Consider the following 13591-nt stretch of genomic DNA (forward strand, 5'->3'; position numbering starts at 1 on the left):
GATGGGACGGCAACAAGCATAAGCAGTCAAGGACATCCACCTTGCTGCACTACACCAGTGTTCATCTACACGCTATAAATCCACAACAAGCAAGTCCTTGATAAAATCAACTGGCCCACCAGTTCACTTTCCATTCGGGTATTCTCGGTCCACCACCTCCAGTCAGTCGCTCGTGAGCCTTTGCTCCGGCCGAGTCGCCAGCACCGTTGCGCTTGTCATTTTTCCGTCGTGTCGAGTGGATTTGTGTACCGTTTCGAGACTTTTTGTTAGCCGAAAAAAACAAAACAATCAATGTTACTGGAAGGCTCCAGGTCTTGCGTGTGTTTGGTGCTGTTGTTCATCGTGGCCACCACGGGCAACAGGATGACACACTGGCTACAGCCAGAATCAACATCCGAGCAGCCAGCAGGTCCTGTTTTCACGATTATTCACCTTTTAGAATAAAAACAAGTTATCTTGCATTCTTCTTGCATTATCTTTTGCTTTTGAGTGTTGTTACTACCCCCTCACTGAATTGATTTGACAATGAAATTTCGCTTGTGTTTTCTACAGATGAAGATCCATCTTTGTCGCCGACACAACCCCTTTGGAGGGTGAAGAGGATCGTGACGAAAACATCTTCAGCGGCGTTGAAGGATCGCACGGATGCGGTGGAAGCGTCGGTGGAGCGATCCAACACTCTCCGCTCCCACTTGGTGACGCTCATCGGCATGCTCCGCAAGGACGGAGGATTCAGTGATTCGGCTGGTGATCGGGATCCTACGTGGAAAGCTCAAGACATCCGCCTGGCCACCCACCTGGTCGCCACTTACTATTTACTCAAAGACAACGGCTTCAAACCGCCGCAAGCCGGGAGAAGATTGAAAGGGAACAGTGATGACGACCGTCTCCTTGATTTCATGGCCGCCTGCTTCGTTCTCTTCAGCCAAAATTCTGGCTTCGTCCGGCTGCCGGATACGAAGCCTTCGGAGGCCCAGCTGACGGCCGAAGAAGAAGATGATTGTTTGCGTGAACTGACAGCCCTCTTCTTTGTTCTATCCAGCGGCGGTGATGTGTTCAAAATGCTTTCGTCGACCGTGGGCGCCAGAGAAGCTGGCGGAAACCTCATCGATCAACAAAGACTGGCAGTCGATTTTTCTGTGAAGCTGAGTCAAGCCAATGGTCTGAAATTGCCATTCAAAGGTTGGTGCTGAAGCTAGTCACTATATTCTTTCATCCTTGAATTGCAAATATATTCCTCCCAACGGACCGATTTCCGCTTTGAAAAATGATTTGCAGGATGCGGCGAGAATCGCGATGAAGGCAAGCGAGGTCAAAATGACTGGCCATGGATGGTCGCCTTGTTGGCATCGCATCAAAACAACCGTCTCTTTTGCGGCGGAGTACTTATCAACGAATGGTTTGTTCTGACAGCCGCCCATTGTTTGAACGAGTGAGATTTCCGCAATATTTATCATATTGTTACCTTGATGACGTGCGCTTTTGCCTTGTTTTCTCTATATTCCTATTTGTCGTTGTGTATACGCGACAGCAAACGGACCGAAGAGGTGACAGTCAGGCTCGGAGAATTCCACTTTCGATGGCCAAGCCTCTCGCGACGCGATCACGAGGTAGAAAGGATCGATATCCACGAAAAATTCAATCCGGTACACGTCTATCCGAAGTTCCCGTGGCGGTAAAAATACCTCCGAATGACATCACTTTTTTTTTAATTAGAAAACTTTTGATTACGATATCGCCATCATTAAACTTTCGGAGAAAGCCGACATGCGGGATAAAGCTGGAAATAGCGGAAACATCTGGCCCATCTGCTTGCCACCACCGGGAGTTCAACTAGAGAGCAAGAACGCCTTTGTTGCTGGTATGTCACTGGATGCAAACCGATAAGTCAATGGTTACTTTTTCATTGTTGAGCCATTTGTATTGTGTCCTACCATTACTTAAGGATGGGGTAAGACGTCACATGGCGGTTTCCCCAGTGAAGTTTTACTCGACGCCAATCTACCTATCTGGCGACGCAACGAATGCGAACAAGTGTTTCACATCAGAAGTGATCCTATCGACTATCGATACCAGTTCTGCGCCGGACCAAAAGACGGCGAAGAAGATGCGTGCGATGTAAGTCAAAACACAAAAAAGAATTTTCTTTTCTTTTACAATAAAACTAAAATTTGGCTGTACGTCTAGGGCGACTCTGGAGGACCGCTCATGTACAAAATGGAATCCGGTCGATGGGCTGTGGTTGGAATCGTTTCATGGGGTACGCTATTCAACAATAAAAAGAGATTCAGACATTAAGTACGTGAGCATAATTAATGGCTGCCAAATCTCTACAGGTATTGACGGCAAATGTGCAGTAGCAGGACAACCAGGTGTTTATACAAGAGTATCGGCGTTCTCCGATTGGATTTATCACAAAATATCATCGACTTGATCGTCGAGGCAAAAACAACGTCATCCTCGTGAGGAAGCTGCGTTATTTAAGTGTTAGAATCTGCCACGGCCATGAGCTCTCTGTTATGTTATTTATAGAATACAAACTCATCATCAGCAATATAAATACGTATCTCTTTTAAAACATGTTGTACTTGGTGTACCCCAATAAATCCAATAAAAATCCCCATGAAAAGTCAAACTTTAGTAAATTTTTTTTTTTGTGTAGCAGAAGTTTAGCTTTCACTTTTCTGCCTTGTGCAAAATTGTTTGCGATAGGATTCAGCAGAATGAGCTACGCGGACTGATTATTTTGAAACTCGAGGTGGTCCAAGTTGTTGATCTCTTAGAAACTAATCCGATGTTGGTGCGCATCACCTTGATCATGACCTTCCTGCTTCCTTTGACGGTCACGACGTATATTTACTTGATATTGCGCAATCGGAGAATATTGGAAAGTTGATTGAAAATTTGGAAGTTATTATTATGCAACGGGTATTCAAGCAATAATGAATAAAATTGCTTTATTGCATAACTTTCGAGCAGCAAAGGATCGAATGAATTGATTTTTTTTATAGCCGTTACAAGAATACTTAGTCCACGCTTGTCTACTAGAAACTGACCTACATTTTATTTACGGGAAGAAGGAAGAATGCATTTTAATATTATTTGTAGTTGACGCCCTTGGAAACGAATCAACTTGTTGGCTCAGCAGCCTCCAAAATTTTCTCGACGTCATTGACCATTTATATGTAAGCGCTACTTCACCGTTGCTCTAGGCTCCGAGTTTGTATATGGAAATCCGTTATTGACTTATACGGTCCAACATCAGTTTTAGCACGTGGTTTCATTTTGTTTACCTATGAATTCGTCCTTCATGCCTGACAATGCTATCGTAAAATATCTTTTGTTAGAGTGAGGGATTCAGACCGGTTTGGAAACGTATTATTACCAAGCATACACGAGTACTCTGCAAGGTCAAAGGAAAATCAACAGTTCAACATGCATTACAGAACAGTTTTCTGGACCTGAACATAAAAACATTTGTTACTGGTAGTAAAAAAAAATAGAGTGGGAAGCAATATTATTCCTGTTTTGGAAATAAGGAGATTCATATATACATATTATTTTAAATTTCGGTAAAGTTCTCCAACCAAAGTGTAACATAAAATTCTGGATATTATTGGAACCCAATGTAATGCTATTTTTTTATAGGTCATGACAATCCAGACAGCAGCCGTTTGTCCAAGCTGAAGTGGCCTCCGTATTTCTATAACCTTGGTGGTCAGCCTAAATAAACACAAACTATTACATAATACCAAACAATCCTTGGACAAGCACATGCCTAATAAAAGAGGTCAGCCCCATTTATTATTACCATCCGGTGAAATCTAGAGTGCACACATATATATTACCAAGCGCACTATACCTGAGTGCCGCGCGGGTACAACAAGACATTATGCGTAACTGAATTTATCTGAACAATTCAAAATGGTTGGCGAAAACCCTTAACAAAGGTTTTCCTAACCGCTTGAATCCCCTACTTGCATTTGTCGGTAATTTTCTACATCGTCGGATAGAAAGTCGATGGATGTCCTCCAAATTGTTTCTAGCATTTATGGCAACTCTTCGGTCGAACCACAATTTACTGAAGTGTAGCCTGTTGGCGTAACAGGCAAGCTGGCAAGCCCCTAAATCTTTCAGCGAGTGAAAGGTCTATTATTTTCTGCGTTTTGAAATCGACGTGGTGGAAATTTGTAGTTATATACAGTATTTCATTCCAGCTATAGCTTAGTAATGAAGTGTTATTTACAAGCATGCAGTGTGTTTTTAAATGTCGATAAAGAAACACTATTGCTAAAAATGTGTTTGGTTTTTTTAAATTATTATTTGTTTTTCATCTTGTTGTCCCAAGTATACTTCATTCTTCATAAAGGAAAGAAAAAAGGTTACCTTCCTTTTTATCCCACACCCATAACCTACCTTGGGGAACTATTGACTATAAAAGCCGCTATAGTACTGTACATTGTTTGGTGTTGATCGCTTTGCCAATTAATTTGTTTCTCCAATTTCCCATGAGGATTGAGGAGCCAAACAAATTTAATCGTCTACTTGCATTATTATATCAATTCTAATTATTGATCAATCCTGGGTAAAGTTTATTTTACTTTTAAGATTGGACAAATAATATTTAATTCAAGTTTATTCTGTGTCCCGTGAATATTTGTAATGAAGCACGGTTTGCTAAAGTAAAAAAAAAGCGAAGCATTGAAACCTTATTCAATTTCAGAGTTTAGATCGCGGCCAATTGATCATTCGATGATAGAGGTCCCAATCACCGGTAGCGTTCAATTTCGAGTCAAAAAGATCCGTGGTGACTTGGGCAGGCGGTTTGTATGTCATGACCACCCAAACTATTTGCCCAGGTGATGTGGCCTCCGTATTTCTAACCTTGATGGTTAGCCTTAAAAGAAAAAAAAATAACAAAAACGAATCATTACGTAATATCATCAAAGAGTCATTCGACAAGTTATGCCTGTAGGGCGTAAGCCCATTATCTAATTACCATCCAGTGAAATTAGGAGTAAAGCTTCCAGTGACGCTGGGTGATTCACTGTGGACGAGCGTTTGGTCGTTGTAGAGCTCGACGGTTACTCCATTCAAAGAATCGGCTAAGAAAAGATAAAAGGTAACGGGCGAAGAAGCCGCGACGAAAATCTTTCCAACTGTTCGGGTCTCGACGGAATAAGCTGGCAGCTGGCCGCCTTGCTGCAACGAAAGCGGATGACTGTCGCCCAAATCATCGGCCATTTCCCACTCTTGGGTTGTTTCGCGCACGTTAGCAGTGTAACCAGGCGGAGTAAGCGGACCCCAGATGGCGTAACACCTTCTTCCATTGAGGGCTTCGCCGTTGCAAGGTGGAACTTTAATTGTGACCTTCTTGTCTCCTCCAACAGTTGCAGTTTCGACAGTGGCCCCAGAGTGATCCTTCAGGACTGTGCCAGCCGGGAAATCGGTTCCTATAGTGACGGTTTGCCATACGGTCCAACTGTCTGTGACGCCTATAATAGCCTTGGCGCTTCGTTCGATGACCAAAAGATCGCCGGATCCGTGAGTTACTTTGTATGCGCCCTCCTTAAAACGAAGATGTTGGTGGCACCAGATAATATTGGCAATATCCGACCGCATAGGCAACTGGGCAGCGACTTTAGGATCGTGAGTGAACCGATTTCCAAGTTTTCCCAAATCGAAAAGGTCCTCGATGAAAACAGCGGGAGTTCCATCGACGGCGAATGCCACAGCATAAGCAGCTGATAGGCGTCCATCGTAAGGATCTATATGGGCCGCCAGTTCTTGTGAAGTGTCCCAGCCATTGTAATTGCCTTCGGCGGTCAAGATGGGCCGGAATGTGTCGTGATTGTTAACGAATGGCACGGTTCGCATTCGGTTTCCTTGCTGTGCCCCTGGAATGGATCCCATGTCAAAGTTGCCATTACCAGTGATGATTCCATAAATGGATCCTCGAAGACCAAAGTCAAAAGTTCCCGCTCGATTTTGAACGCTGTTACACCAGTTGTCAAGCTCTGCGCCTCCTCCGACGTACTCTCCCACGGCAAACATTTCATCTCCACCGCTAGCCCATCCGGCGCTAAATTGCAGATTGTAAAGGAAGTCCTCCATAGCGGACGGCAAAAAGTGTTTGACAGCGTCAAATCTCCATCCGTCGATTCCCATTTGCTTTTTGTACCAGATAAGCCAGCTGCGCATTTCGTTTCGCATGTAATCGGACGACTGGGGAGGATTGTATATGGCATTCGAGCTCTGTCCGTAAGCACCTGGATAGTAACAGACGTCAGGTCCCCAATATCCAGCGCAAATATCTCCTGACTTACAATCGTGCCCCTAATAAGTAAGAAAATATGTATTGCACATGTCAACATTCTGAAATTAACGGTATAAAATAATACTGGATTGTTGTGGAAATTTTCCCAGTTCTTTGGAAATCTTCCAGCTCGGGAAAGGTAATCAGCTTCGTTATCTGTCGTGACGGGAGTGGAAAAACTGACATAACGGAAGTTTGTGTATTTATCGTTCCAGGCAGCCGGATCAGACCCTCCGGAACCGTCACTCGCTCCGGCTCCCGTTACATGGTTGAGTACTCTAAATGTGTCACAAAAAGTCTAGGAGACTCTGCCGAAGTAACATCTAAATAGCAGACAAGCGTTTACCCATCTTGTACGACATCGATTCCATTTGCATGCATAATGGCCACCATACGGAGTAGCTCATCTTTAGTCCCGATGCGCGTTCCAGTGAAACCCTTTTGATACTTGTCTCCTAGATCGTAGTGGTCGAATGGTGCATAACCTACCCAATAGCCAGGATTTTTTATTGTCGGTGGTATCCAGACGGAATCGACGCCTATTTCGGCCAGCCTGGGTGACAGCTCGGCCAAATAGTCGGCCCATGCATTCGGGTAGTTATCGTTCCAAAAATCCCACCAAAAGCCTTGTAGCAACACTTTACTTTGTCCAACACCCAAAAACAGCAACCCAATCACCAGCAAGAACAACTTCATTCTATTACCAAAAAGTTAACAGCTTATAGTTATTAGTTAATCCAATCTCTAGATTTTATAAAGCTCATAGCTCAATTCCTTTGCTAATACACTTTATAGTTCCTGTCATGATTTAAAATTGAATAGAATCTGATTTTCTTGTAACAAGAATTTACCTTGAAAATTCAAGTTGAACACGCTTGGCTAGAATCTAGTTGTGCTTTTCATGCAGAATCACCGTTAACTGATTGGCTAGGTTATGTGGTTTTGTTAATGTAATGGTTAATAATGACATAACGCCGCATCTGATAATTTGCTCTGCTTGCATCAAATGTTGTTTTTCATGCGGTTTGTTGACTATATGCCAAAGGTTATTTCTTGTTGTTCTGCTTAACCTAAAAGAATCAATATTTGTTTATTACTTTGCTCTGACGTACAAGCGTACCGCGCCTCCTTGTTTTTCTGTTGCTTCATGTCCCTTATCCTCGCAAACCTGATAAAGTAGTATGTCTACTGATCACCAGTACAAATCCACTCAATGCCCGCCCCTGGTACGCTCGTCTAAAAAGCGACAGGAAAATCTATCACGGTGGTTAAATCCTGCGCCAATGCCCATCAGGTGCTGACCATTACGAAATCAGAACCATTTCAAGGAGTGACCTATTTCAAAGTCTCTTTTTCTCGTATCATACATTATCTTGATGCACGTTTAAATTCACATCCTGTTTAGAATTGACGTGTCGTTTTACCTCTAAAAAGTTCTAGATCGTTCCAATCGAAAACAAACAAATTTGAACATAACAACATCGAACATGATATTGCTTTTTATCGTAAGATGGAGTCACGTTCCTGTAACGTTTCGGTCCATGGTTGTTATGCGCAATTTGAATCGACGTCGAGTTGCGTGTGGTTCTAATTGTAAGCGGTTGGGTGTGGTAAAATTTGAGTAGCCTGAAGAGTAAAGACCGGAAGAAAATCGCTTCCTTTCGATGGATCGTTTCATGGTATGAAGCCAAATGAGGACATCAAATAAAAAGGTTGCATCTCGTGTTCAAAAGAAACAAATTTGTATCAATAATTCAAGCAGTGCAAAAATCACAAATGCTACTTTGAAAATAGCAGTTTTAATAAATACTCATAGGCCAAGGTTTTCTGAAATCATACTGTGCACGCATGTAGAAATAATGTATAGCGGCGGCCGTGAAAGGACCGTTGAAACGCATAACACATTGGACACTCTGCTCTTGGTGTCAAAAGGGAATAGGACAAACAAAATCCACATATGAAAGCGACACACTGTAAATCACATCTCCTATTCTTGTTTTACATCAACAAATGACCCTGAATCTTGATGGTGTTCATGTCATTTCACGCGTATTGTTTAGAAATGCGCAGTCTGGTAAATCCCGGCGAATAGCGTGAATATTACGTCAGAACGTCTGCGAGAATTCGACATTCACCCAATTTCCTATCATTGCCTTTGAAGCTTTCTTAGAAATAATTTGCAAAGTATGTGATTTTTATACTGTACCGAACTACGTCGTGTGGCCGGCAAGTGGCCGCCCAAGTGGCCTGTGGTGTCTAATTACCGTGTGTGAGAAGTGCTGGTCCTCTACCGAGACCAAAAAAAAAAAAATGCAACCCACCCACAACAATCAGAGGTCATTTGAATGTAGCCGAATCATTAGAGACTCTCAGGATTTAAAAAGAAAAAGGAAATCTAAGAAGAAAAAAATGGAAATTTATTTTTTCATACTGTCAACAACCCCAGTTCATACAAAAACAATTTTAACATTACGTCAGCAGAAAAAGAAAAGCTCGAAAAGCTATTGTATTTTCACGCAGCATCCTTCTCGACTGTGGCTTCACGATGATTGAGGGTTCTTTCTACTGGGCGAATGAATGAAATTTTCCGTTCGTGTACAATAAGATAGAGATACACCGCTGCGGCCCATACCTTCACGGCTTGTATAAACAACCGCACAGCACAAGAGAATAAGAGGCGGGCGAGCGGGCGGCTCGCGCACGTTCAGACCCCCCACACACGCTATATAATATACCGGTGTGTCTCTGCTGGTGAACCTCTGCTCGCAGGTTGATGCCACCAAGCGCCAATAAGAGATCGGCTCAAAAGATTCCACATAACTATACCAGCCGTGTTACTGTACCTACTCTACCAGTACTACCTACTCTATCAGTGCTGTACCTACTGTACCTACTATACCAGTCGTGTTATCTTGTATCTCTCTTGTCTCCCGACTATTTTTCGCTATTTTTCTTTTGATTATTCGATAGAATTTTTTTTTTCTTTTGAGAAGAAGAAGAAAGAAAAGAACGATTCCTCATTTTATTTCAATTTTCCCGACGATGGCCCCCCACGTTGTCTCTTCAGTGCGCTACTGTTCCAGTTAGATTCACGCAAAATATCTGACGTCAACAATATGTCCTTACATGTTAATTCTTACAGGGATATTCAAATGCGAGTGCGTCGTTTTTTGTTTCTTTGCAGAACTCAAAGGTCTCACCTGGGCCCAGTGCATTGACAGTACATCGATTGCTGTGGCTGCCATCGTTCCAACGTCCCAGGATTAATTTCCGGCCTGGCATATTATTTTGGATTTGCCAACGTAACCATATCTATAATCCACCCTACAAGATGATAATTATTTTTTATACGTAATTTATCAACCAACATTTTTATTCATTTACAGCCGGATTTCGCCCATCAATCTTGTTTGACTCCTCTGAGTCAATGTTGCCGGTGCCGCTTCGTCCGACCAGAAATTATAGCCACTTTGAATACCTTCGTCATTTACGCTTGTCCCATCAATAGCGAGTATGTGTTTGTCATTTCGTGTATTTTTTTTACGTTGAAGAATTCCAGGTCAATTTTTCCCCAATCTCTCATGTAACTGTCATACACTTGACATCAAGAATCGGGACAGAATTGCCTTTTGAAAGAAGAAAGTGACGTATGGTTTAACTCTCTTTTTGTTTTGACGACAGTTATATAGGAGTGTGCTGTCCAGACAATACCCAGCAAACTGTTCCAGCAACTCGGCCTCGGCCTCCACCTCCCCCTACACCCGCTCCTACTACCCTAGCGCCCATTACGACCGCAGCTCAATCTACTAAAGCCCCTATTGCAACCACAGTCGCAGCAGTGCCGACTGCTGCCACCCCCAAGAAAGGTAGACATTGTCTTACATTTGATGGTTTCTCAGATCGACTTTATGGACCTCATTGACACTCTAGGTTGCGGCGAGCTCAGGAAACAGATGACAAGGATCGTGGGCGGAGTTCCGGCCGATACGGGCGAATGGCCTTGGATGGCTGCTCTCCTCCGTGACAAGACAGATCAGTATTGCGGTGGAGTCCTCATCACAGACCAACACATTCTAACTGCCTCCCACTGCGTCGACAAGTATAACTTCCGTTATTCCAACCTTCATCAAGTCGAAGGCGGGGTTTTTACAAAACTAAAAATTGATTGTACGTCTAGGGCGACTCGGGTGGACCACTCGTGTACAAAATGGAATCCGGTCGATGGGCTGTGGTTGGAATCGTTTCATGGGGTACGCTATTCAAGTATTCATCAATAAAAAGATATTCAGACATTATAAGTACGTGAACGTAATTAATGTGTCACAAAAATTTTCACAGGCATTGACTCATTTGACGGCAAATGTGCAGTAGCTGGACAACCAGTATTTATACAAGAGTATCGACAATCTCCGATTGGATTGACAAAATATCATCGATTTGATCGTTGAGACAAGTGAGATACCCCTTATAAATCCAATTTTTAAAAAACCTTGAAAAATCAAGCTATAGTTGTGATATATATATTCTGCCTTGTGTAAAATTGTTCACGTTAGAATTCAGTAGAATGTACTACTACCTGGACAGAATATTTAGGCTAATTCAAGTTTATTCTGTGTCCCGTGAATATTTATAATGAAGCACGGTTTACTAAAGCAAAAAAAACAAACAAGCAAAACAAAACAAAACAAAAAAGGTAAAGTATTAAAAAACCCTATTCAATTTCAGAGTTTAGATCGCGGCCAATTGACCATTCGATGATAAAGATCCCAGTCACCGGTGGCGTTCAATTTCGAGTCGAAAAGATCCGTGGTGACTTGGGCAGGCGGTTTGTATGTCATGACCACCCAAACTATTTGCCCAGGTGATGTGGCCTCCGTATTTCTAATTTTGATGGTAAGCCTTGAACCGACAAAATAAAATCGAATCAATGAGTAATATCAAAGAGTCATTCAACAAGTTATGCCTGTAGGGCGTAAGCCAATTATGTTCTTACCATCCAGTGAAATTAGGAGTGTAGCTTCCTGTGGCGCTGGGTGATTCACTGTGGACGAGCGTTTGGTCGTTGTAGAGCTCGACGGTTACTCCATTCAAAGAATCGGCTAAGAAAAGATAGAAGGTAACGGGCGAAGAAGCCGCGACGAAAATCTTTCCAACTGTTCGGGTCTCGACGGAATAAGCTGGCAGCTGGCCGCCTTGCTGCAACGAAAGCGGATGACTGTCGCCCAAATCATCGGCCATTTCCCACTCTTGGGTTGTTTCGCGCACGTTAGCAGTGTAACCAGGCGGAGTAAGCGGACCCCAGATGGCGTAACACCTTCTTCCATTGAGGGCTTCGCCATTGCAAGGTGGAACTTTAATAGTGACCTTCTTGTCTCCTCCAACAGTTGCAGTTTCGACAGTGGCCCCAGAGTAATCCTTCAGGACTGTGCCGGCCGGGAAATCGGTTCCTATAGTGACGGTTTGCCATACGGTCCAGCTGTCTGTGACGCCTATAATAGCCTTGGCGCTTCGTTCAATGACCAACAGATCGCCGGATCTGTGAGGTACTTTGTAAGCGCCCTCTTTGAAACGAAGATGTTGGTGGCACCAGATAATGTTGGCAATGTTCGACCGCATAGGCAACTGGGCAGCGTCTTTAGGATCGTGAGTGAACCGATTTCCAAGTTTTCCCAAATCAAAAAGGTCCTCGATGAAAACAGCGGGAGTTCCATCGACGGCGAATGCGACAGCATAAGCAGCTGATAGGCGTCCATCGTAAGGATCTATATGGGTCGCCAGTTCGTTTGAAGTGTCCCAGCCATTGTAATTGCCTTCGGCGGTCAAGATGGGCCGGAATGTGTCGTGATTGTTAACGAATGGCACGGTTCGCAATCGGTTTCCTTGCTGTGCCCCTGGGATGGATCCCATGTCAAAGTTGCCATTACCAGTGACGAGTCCATAAATGGATCCTCGAAGACCAAAGTCAAAAGTTCCCGCTCGATTTTGAACGCTGTTACACCAGTTGTCAAGCTCTGCGCCTCCTCCGACGTACTCTCCCACGGCGAACATTTCATCTCCACCGCTAGCCCATCCGGCGTTAAATTGCAGATTGTAAAGGAAGTCCTCCATGGCGGACGGCAAAAAGTGTTTGACAGCGTCAAATCTCCATCCGTCGATTCCCATTTGCTTTTTGTACCAGATGATCCATTTGCGCACTTCGTTTCGCATGTAATCGGACGACTGCGGAGGATTGTATATGGCATTCGAGCTCTGTCCGTAAGCACCTGGATAGTAACAGACGTCAGGTCCCCAATATCCAGCGCAAATATCTCCTGACTTACAATCGTGCCCCTAATAAGTAAGAAAATATGTATTGCACATGTCAACATTCTGAAATTAACGGTATAAAATAATACTGGATTGTTGTGGAAATTTTCCCAGTTCTTTGGAAATCTTCCAGCTCGGGAAAGATAATCGGCTTCGTTTTCTGTCGTGGCAGGAGTGGCGAAACTGACATAACGGAAGTTCGTGTATTTATCGTTCCAGGCAGCCGGATCAATCCCTCCGGAACCGTCGCTCGAACCGGCTCCAATTAAATGGTTAAGTACTCTGAATGTGATAACAAGTTCAGGAGGGTAACATTTAAATAGCAGATAAGCGTTTATACCCATCTTGAACGACATCAATTCCATTGGCATGCATAATGGCCACCATACGGAGTAGCTCATCTTTAGTCCCGACGCGCGTTCCAGTGAAACCCTTTTGATACTTGTCTCCAAGATCGTAGTGGTCGAATGGCGCATAACCTACCCCATAGCCTTGATTTTTTATAGTCGGTGGTACCCAGACGGAATCGACGCCTATTTCGGCCAGTCTGGGTGACAGTTCGGCCAAATAGTCGGCCCATGCATTCGGGTAGTTATCGTTCTTAAACTCCCACCAAAAGCCTTGTAGCAACACTTTACTTTGTCCAACACCCAAAAACAGCAACCCAATCACCAGCAAGAACAACTTCATTCTATTACCAAAAAGTTAATCAGCTTGTAGTTAGTTAATCCAATCTTCAATTCTTAGAACGCTCTTATTTTAATTAATTGATATTGAATAGATTCTGATTTTCTTGCATTAAAAATTTACCTTAAAAATTCAAGTTGAACACGCTTGGCTAGAATCTAGTTGTGCTTTTCATGCAGAATCACCGTTAACTGATTGGCTAGGTGATGTGGTCTTGTTAATTTTATAGTTTCTAATGACATTTAACGCCGCATCTGATAATTGCTCTGCATGCATCAAATG

The 13591-nt window shown here is 43.3% G+C and overlaps 3 protein-coding genes across 4 annotated transcripts; 1 reads left to right on the top strand and 2 right to left on the bottom strand.

Annotated features, from left to right (window-relative positions):
- Positions 1 to 161: 161 nt before the first annotated feature.
- Positions 162 to 10985, top strand: LOC124329507 (plasma kallikrein-like). Of its 2 annotated transcripts, none has more exons than XM_046788583.1 (8): positions 162 to 409; positions 553 to 1182; positions 1279 to 1432; positions 1532 to 1646; positions 1717 to 1861; positions 1946 to 2118; positions 2188 to 2263; positions 10667 to 10985. In XM_046788583.1, exons 1-8 carry the CDS (start codon positions 292 to 294, stop codon positions 10762 to 10764), a joined length of 1509 nt encoding a protein of 502 aa, XP_046644539.1. In that variant the 5' UTR covers positions 162 to 291; the 3' UTR covers positions 10765 to 10985. The 2 variants fall into 2 exon arrangements, with proteins under 2 accessions (XP_046644539.1, XP_046644540.1); XM_046788584.1 differs by lacking the exon at positions 10667 to 10985 and adding an exon at positions 2337 to 2635 and having other exon boundaries at positions 165 to 409; positions 2188 to 2260.
- Positions 4619 to 7302, bottom strand: LOC124329506 (alpha-amylase-like). The gene is made up of 5 exons (XM_046788582.1): positions 7168 to 7302; positions 6663 to 7013; positions 6402 to 6594; positions 5000 to 6336; positions 4619 to 4897 (listed from the first exon to the last, which is right to left on the bottom strand). Exons 2-5 carry the CDS (start codon positions 7010 to 7012, stop codon positions 4720 to 4722), a joined length of 2058 nt encoding a protein of 685 aa, XP_046644538.1. The 5' UTR covers position 7013; positions 7168 to 7302; the 3' UTR covers positions 4619 to 4719.
- Positions 10905 to 13591, bottom strand: LOC124329505 (alpha-amylase-like). Its single transcript, XM_046788581.1, has 5 exons — positions 13433 to 13591; positions 12963 to 13313; positions 12712 to 12904; positions 11310 to 12646; positions 10905 to 11215 (listed from the first exon to the last, which is right to left on the bottom strand). Exons 2-5 carry the CDS (start codon positions 13310 to 13312, stop codon positions 11038 to 11040), a joined length of 2058 nt encoding a protein of 685 aa, XP_046644537.1. The 5' UTR covers position 13313; positions 13433 to 13591; the 3' UTR covers positions 10905 to 11037.

This window comes from Daphnia pulicaria, chromosome 3 (genome assembly GCF_021234035.1).
Source record: "Daphnia pulicaria isolate SC F1-1A chromosome 3, SC_F0-13Bv2, whole genome shotgun sequence".
NCBI lineage: Eukaryota > Metazoa > Arthropoda > Branchiopoda > Diplostraca > Daphniidae > Daphnia > Daphnia pulicaria.

Excerpts from the sequence above, each read along its gene's own strand:
- LOC124329506 (XM_046788582.1), bottom strand. The coding sequence starts at position 7,012 with ATGAAGTTGTTCTTGCTGGTGATTGGGTTGCTGTTTTTGGGTGTTGGA. Across the intron at positions 6,337-6,401 it reads AAAATTTCCACAACAATCCA|GGGCACGATTGTAAGTCAGG; the intron begins GTATTATTTTAT and ends CTTACTTATTAG. Across the intron at positions 4,898-4,999 it reads ACTCCTAATTTCACTGGATG|GCTAACCATCAAGGTTAGAA; the intron begins GTAATTAGATAA and ends TTTTCTTTTAAG.
- LOC124329507 (XM_046788583.1), top strand. The coding sequence starts at position 292 with ATGTTACTGGAAGGCTCCAGGTCTTGCGTGTGTTTGGTGCTGTTGTTC. Across the intron at positions 1,433-1,531 it reads GCCGCCCATTGTTTGAACGA|CAAACGGACCGAAGAGGTGA; the intron begins GTGAGATTTCCG and ends TATACGCGACAG. Across the intron at positions 1,647-1,716 it reads TCCACGAAAAATTCAATCCG|AAAACTTTTGATTACGATAT; the intron begins GTACACGTCTAT and ends TTTTTTAATTAG.
- LOC124329505 (XM_046788581.1), bottom strand. The coding sequence starts at position 13,312 with ATGAAGTTGTTCTTGCTGGTGATTGGGTTGCTGTTTTTGGGTGTTGGA. Across the intron at positions 12,905-12,962 it reads ATTGATGTCGTTCAAGATGG|AGTACTTAACCATTTAATTG; the intron begins GTATAAACGCTT and ends TATCACATTCAG. Across the intron at positions 11,216-11,309 it reads ACTCCTAATTTCACTGGATG|GCTTACCATCAAAATTAGAA; the intron begins GTAAGAACATAA and ends TGTCGGTTCAAG.